The following is a 6987-nucleotide window of genomic DNA, read 5'->3' as shown; positions in this document are numbered from 1 at the left end:
AATATCTAAATATGTACATCCAGGTTTTAGCATTACAAAGTTTGAAAAAGGGCCAGTAACTCTGCGTAAAAATAAGCATGTTTCGTAAGAATGATATTTTACCGTGAATATTCTGCTTATGTAAACGACAGACTCGCTTAAAAAGATAAGGTAGTCATCATAAAACCGGCTATAGAACAGAAGCCTTTATAGAACTATAAATTATTGGTGAGTTAGTTTCTTTCAAAATTTCAAGGCATATTTCTGAAGTTTGTTTTCAAGGACATAACACATGATGCCAAGTCGTCATAAATTTGTAATAAAAGGCAAGTGTTACCTGTGACACACTACGTTATAAGATTATTTATGTGTTACCTTTAACGAAGTAATTAATTGTAAGTAGTATTTGTTTGTTTTTCATACAACCACAGGAGTTTGAAATCCTATCAATAAGGGGGTAAAAATATACCAAAGTCGACTATCACAGTAGAGCTTTGAGAGAAGCTCTACTGTGATAGTCGACTTTGCTATAGGTTTTTGGTATATTTTTATCCCCTTATTGATAGGATTTCAAACTCCTGTCTGTGATACAACCTTGTCAGGGTCAAAATAGTCAGGTATTACTTTGAAATTCAATGAAGTCCAATGGCTGTTTAGCCAGGCCGTGGGACTTCAGAGCTCCTCCCATATCAGGGTCAGGGAGGATGATGAGTCAACCGACTCTTTACGGATTACCCATGTAGATATAAAAAAATTGGATATTTGCCCATTCAAAATAGATGCCAAGATGGGCTGCTTCGTCCCTTCTGGTGCCATTGGACAGCCTTGTGATTATATAAATCGGGTATCATTTTTTTCATAATTTTCTTCATTTAATTTTATGTAAGTTTCACCTACCTGCCACCCCTTATTTTCTCATATTTAGACAGTTTTCACAGTGACCAGAAACAATGAAGCAGCAGATCTATTTTGGAAGGGCAAATATCAACTTTTTGATGTGGGACAAGCTCTGACCTTCCACGGCCCCAGCTTGTCTGGAAAACAGTCTTTGAAGGTCAGAGTAATGTTGGAACAAGGTCAAAATTTAAACTGATTGATATTTTGACTTTTCTTACTTTCTTCTCCTAGAATTAATTAATGTTAGGTTGGGAACCAATTAAAAGTTTGAATGTATGTGGTTCCTGTTCAACTAAAAAATACCAATTTCAGGAGAGAAAAAACTGTAACAAGCTTGTTTTCAACTATTTATTGGTTATCTAAATGTAGGTACTAAATATACCTTATCACTATTTGTCCGCCATTATGGACATCACAAAAGATCTCGTAAAATTTTGATATCAGAAAAGAAAATATCTGTTGCTTCAATGAAAAAGTGATTGTTGTATGATGTCAAAAGTTTAAGCGAACAGATCCTCAGGTCAAGCAGGAATAGAGATAATTTTAAAAGGTGTATTTATTATTCAAGCCAGATGTGAAACTCTCAACATTAAGTTATTAATACAAAATTACTTGATTATTGCACATCACATTAAAATTTAACAAGTGTTGACACTGAAAGTATGCATTATTTGTGTTGTAGCTTCAAGAGTTGGTCAAATTTTCAATAACTCTTAACACATGTAACAGTTTATAGCATAATTTACCTTGGCACCCAACCATGAAGGTATAAGATGTTGTGTGTTGATTTATATTTACGAAAGATGTCCTTGTACCAATGATAACATTTATCAAATGTTTTGCAATCACTATGAAACAAACTATTGGGTAAACAAAGAACAAGAATGTGTCCAAAGTACACGGATGCCCCACTCGAATCATTTTCCATGTTCCATGGACCGTGAAATAGGGTAAAAATCTAATTTGGCATTACAGTAAAATTAGAAAGATTATACTATAGGGAACATGTGTACTATTAAGTTTCAAGTTGATTTGACTTCAATTTAATCAAAAAATACCTTGACCAAAAACTTTAACCTGAAACTCCCACTTTCATTTTGTGTGTTAATTGGACTGTGAAATTGGGGTCAAAACTCTAATTGTGCTTTATTTTAAAATTAGAAAGATCATATCATAAGCAACAAGTGTGCTAAGTTTCAAGTTGATTGAACCTCAGCTTCATCAAAAACTATGTATACCTTGACCAAAAACTTTAACCTGAAACTCCCACGTGCATTTTCTATGTTCAATGGACCGTGAAATTGGGGTCAAAAGTCTAATTTGGCTTTACAATTAGAAAGATCATATCATAAGCAACAAGGTACTAAGTTTCAAGTTGATTGGACTTCAGCTTCATCAAAAACTACACATTCTTGTTTAAATTATGCCTCTGGTCAAGGTTTAAAACTTACTTAATGTTACAAATATTTCATATCAAAGATCCATGCTTAGATATCACATCATTTGCATTCTCAATATTGTATATGTTGTATTTCCACAAGAAATTTTTATCAGATGACAAGTTTAGGAATTATGAGTCTTTGAACTAAGGAGAACTGATGAGATTTGGTTTGCCAAGAAAAAAAGTAAAGCATGGCATAGGTGTGTGTGAGCATGCTCTCAAAAGTTTTTTAATTGTCTTTTATCTGTTTTTACGTGTCATGCATACATTTGTAGCCTTTACATTGTTTTTTTCAGTAATGGGAGCAGCTAATTGTAGTCCAATGGATCAGGGTAAAAACATGAATGCATATCCTAGTGAATGTCCTATGCACCAGGAGCAGAAACAGTCTTACCCTAGTGAATGTCCTATGCACCAGGAGGAGACAAAGTCTTACCCTAGCGAATGTCCAATGCACAAAGAATCACAAAATGATATTGATCCATTGAATATGGTAATAAAAACTTTATAAACAGGACTGATTTCGAGAGACCAAATTCTTTACTTTAGTGTAAAGATACACATCTCAATATTTACCCAGTTATTAGACCCAGGCCAAATCAGAAGGTCTGATATGGGTTGCTTATTGGTCTGATATGGGTTGCTTATTGTATCGAAGAAATCCTGTAATGATCTGTCTTTATATTATTATTTTCTGATTTAATAACACACACAAAAATGGTTTAATAAGATATTCTCAAATTCTTTTGAGTGCACACCCATATTTGTAACATAGTTAAATACAAAAATATCATCAAAGTCATGACTTATTTTGGACAGTTCCAATCATAACCCTGTGTCATATGCTTTTTATGAATGAGTATCTCAAGGTCATTGAACGATTGAACTGATATGTCAAATATATACACATTATAGAGAAAATTTAAAATGTAGGGAATGATTTTGAAAAGATAATGTCTGAAATGAAGAGTAAAACTTTGTCATGAAATAAGTTCTGTACTTCAATGATTTCAGATGCCACCACCAAACCAGAGACCATCACCAGATCAGCCATTTCCTTTAGCCACAAACAGAATAATATCAAATATACCAAAAGCGGGAACAGATGAGAATTGGGTTTATCCTTCACAGCAAATGTTTTGGAATGCCATGCTAAGGAAAGGTAAGAGATCTAAATAGATGAGAAATTGGGTAAATCCTTCTCAGCAAATGTTTTTGAATGCCATGCTAAGGAAAGGTAAGAGATCTAAATAGATGAGAAATTGGGTAAATTCTTTTTAAGCAAATGTTTTAGAATGCCATGCTTAGAAAGGGTAATAGTCTAATAGATCTAAAAAGTTGATAACTGAGTGTATCCTTCACAGCAAATGTTCTGGAATGCCATGCTTTGAAGGAGTAAGATCAGCAATTTGAACAGGTGAGAATTAGGTTTAGCCTTCACAGCATCTGATAAAATGCCATGCTTAAAACAGTATGAACATAGGAAAAGTGGGCATGTAATATGTAATAAGGGTAACAGGAATTACCAAAACTAATTGGATAGTACAAAATAGTACAAACAGATCACATAACTGATTACCACTCAAATCCTTGCAAGCCAGGTCAAACATTATTAAACAACAATTAGTCTAGATAATCTGACTTGGTACAGACACACACTGTGGTTGGGTTAAACCTGTTTTACATGTTATCATCTTATAGACTTAATATTGTAGGTTGGAGATGGAAGGAAGAAGATGTAGCAGCAGAAGACATGAATCACATTATACAAATACACAACGCCAACAATGAACAGGCGTGGCTGGAAGTGTTGAAATGGGAGGCATTACATGCAAGGTAACATAATGTATTCATCACACATTTTATGAAACCTACTTAAGTATCATAAATAATCAATGAGCTTTGTGGTCAACATCAGTGAGACAGAAACCAAACAGTTCAACTTAACAAAAATAGCCATCTACAGAATACTATCACATCAGCAACAATAAGTTAACAACCTTCCTGTATGATCAGTTCTAAGAGTTCATTTTCAAATTACCGGTAGTAACTTTTCATTCCAGAGAATATAATTTTTCACCCTTCTCTCTGTTAAGATATTCTGGTCCCTGGTCAAGTAAGAGTAAGTGAAAGAAGTAAATCAAGCTTAAAATTAGTGCAATTTAAAGAAAGAAAAAATAACTGTGTTCTGATGATTGTTATGTTCAGAAAAAATTAATATGGTTTACAAGATTTTAACTTGAAAAAAATACATGCATCAAAGAGGTAGATTATAACATTTATTGCCAGTTTTATAAGATGTGTGTCGTTAAAATCAGCTGAGGTATAAAATTATGGACAAGATGCTAGGTAACATCTAACAGTGAAACAGCAACAAAACACTACAAATTATAATAATAGCCATCTTATATTATAGAGATTACTTTAAAAAGACAAACAGCCACACATGATTTGTCTCAAGTTTAAGAAAATAGTTTTATGCCATAAACAGGCTTATATTATAAAGGTATAAGAATTGTAGGCTACTTTTGTTATTTAGAACTCTGCTGACTTGAAATTCATCATCTGTCAAAACTAGCTGAATTCTTGATGTTGAAACATAGTTATTTATATTAATTTACTTCAGTCGAATTTTTAAGAGTCAAATTTTGCTTGACTAATTCTACACTACAGTCCAAAGGTACCGTATATCAAACAATCTATTTTTTTTCATTCAAAAGAAAATTTCACACCTGTAAAAACTTGCAGCTTGAACTCAATATCTTCACCACACTTAATTAAAATACAAAGATATCTTGAAGACTTCAGATTCAAATAATATTATCAAACCTAAGCTTATTCATGTTTATATAACTCTTAACTTCCAATTTTATGTCCATTGTCTATTAAACTTTTAGCTGATGATAGTATCATACAAAGTGATCATCCACGGCATAAATGAAATTAAAACGTTTATTTCTGATCTTTATTTCAGTCAATGTTCTGAACCAAAATTAAAAAAGTTTGGTGGAAAAGCAACAGAGTATTCACCTAGAGCTAGAATCAGGAACTGGCTAGGGTAAGATTATACATATGGTTTACAATGAAAACCGTACTATGTTTACAAGTAGTCTTTCAATTTACTAGTCCCTATTTCAATGAAATTTCAACTATTGTAAGTTACTGAAAATTACCCTTTTAATCTAGTTAAGAGGCTTAATACAGACATAAGGCACTGGACATTTACTAAATATTAGCATTTTGTTCTAGTTTAAAGGATTTCTGGAGCAATCTCATCATTTGAGAGTTACTGAAAATAAACACTTGCTCTAGAAAGGAGGTTTGCTTGAGAAAATGAGATTTCAATACCTAGTATTGATAAAGCAGCTCTTAAGAAAAGATTTTTAAAAAATGCAAGAAAAAATGTTATTGTTTCATTTGAGATATATTTAAAATTATTAGTTGGGATGGTAAACCTTACAAAATCAGAAGTAAGAAATATTACTGGCTCTGTCATGAAAAATATATTTAACAGTTAATCTTTAATCAAGGACCAAATACAACTTATAATTCACATTCTACTTGCTAGGAGTAGAAAGCTCATTAAGTGCAATTGTTGAATGGAATACTTATTATTGTAGATATGATCTGCCCTTTGATCGCCATGATTGGATAGTAGATAGATGTGGTAAAGATGTGAGATATATAATTGATTATTACGATGGTGGAAAAGTACAAGAAAACTATCAGTTTACATTACTGGATGTTCGCCCTGCCTTGGATTCATTTGGAGCGTTCTATGACAGAATGAAAGTAGCAGGTATTCGCTGGAGAATGGATATTAAATACAAACTTTTTGGGGGTGATTCAGATACCAGTATTGATCAGGAAGCTACCAGTCAAACAAAGGAATCGACGTAATGATATTATAAACTGTGATATTTATGTTTCAGTGTGGTTGTTCATATTGTAAATAAATTGTACATAATATTGTATCTTATTTTGCATTTTATGTCTTTATCTTCAAAGTAGATCTTAAACACAGTTCTGAACTTCCTGAAATTCTGTATCAGGTTTCATTACTCATCAACAATCTGTTTACAAATCACATGTAATTTATATTCTTGCACATAATGACCTGTAGCAATTATTTATCCCAATTTTTTATGGAATTACTGATCATAGCACCATAGGAATAATTATCCATGTTCATGTGAGCATAGGTTATTGTGTGATGCTAAGTTTCTCCTTCTGTGAACATACCAGTAAGCACAAAGTTCAGGTTTAATATAAATTACAGAAAATGAATATATATTTATGTTAAGTGAATAAGAATCCTGTTTCATACTAGACTGACACATTAGACCTAGATTTTAAATGTTCTACCACACCTTAAGTCTGCAGGAAGACTGGCTTACTCTTCCCATTGTCACTATGAGCTGACCCGTCTCTGCTCACTCCTACAAGCTGTGGGCCTAGCAATGCAACAGCAAATATATGTATTCATTTTCAAGTCTTTGGTTTGACCCTGCCAGGTTTTTAAATCATGAACTTTTAAAAGTGCTCCAGGCAAGCACTCTACTAGAAGAATAAAACTCAGTCCAAAATATAGTATATGTATTGCTTATACATGTATATCAAAGAAACAAACCTTTTATAGCTTGCTATAGTGTAATGGTTTTACCCATTGT

At 32.7% G+C, this 6987-nt stretch overlaps 1 protein-coding gene across 1 annotated transcript; it reads left to right on the top strand.

Moving 5' to 3' along the window:
• The first annotated feature begins 353 nt into the window (after positions 1 to 353).
• LOC134696948 (holocytochrome c-type synthase-like) lies at positions 354 to 6296 on the top strand. The gene is made up of 6 exons (XM_063558921.1): positions 354 to 374; positions 2614 to 2810; positions 3332 to 3479; positions 4033 to 4153; positions 5292 to 5375; positions 5938 to 6296. The coding sequence occupies exons 2-6, from the start codon at positions 2616 to 2618 to the stop codon at positions 6215 to 6217; spliced, it is 828 nt and encodes a 275-aa protein (XP_063414991.1). The 5' UTR covers positions 354 to 374; positions 2614 to 2615; the 3' UTR covers positions 6218 to 6296.
• The last annotated feature ends 691 nt before the right edge of the window (positions 6297 to 6987 follow it).

Source organism: Mytilus trossulus, chromosome 1, assembly GCF_036588685.1.
Source record: "Mytilus trossulus isolate FHL-02 chromosome 1, PNRI_Mtr1.1.1.hap1, whole genome shotgun sequence".
NCBI classification, from domain to species: domain Eukaryota; kingdom Metazoa; phylum Mollusca; class Bivalvia; order Mytilida; family Mytilidae; genus Mytilus; species Mytilus trossulus.
Note: the sequence above shows the minus strand (reverse complement) of the source record. Positions and strands in the feature narration are given on the sequence as shown.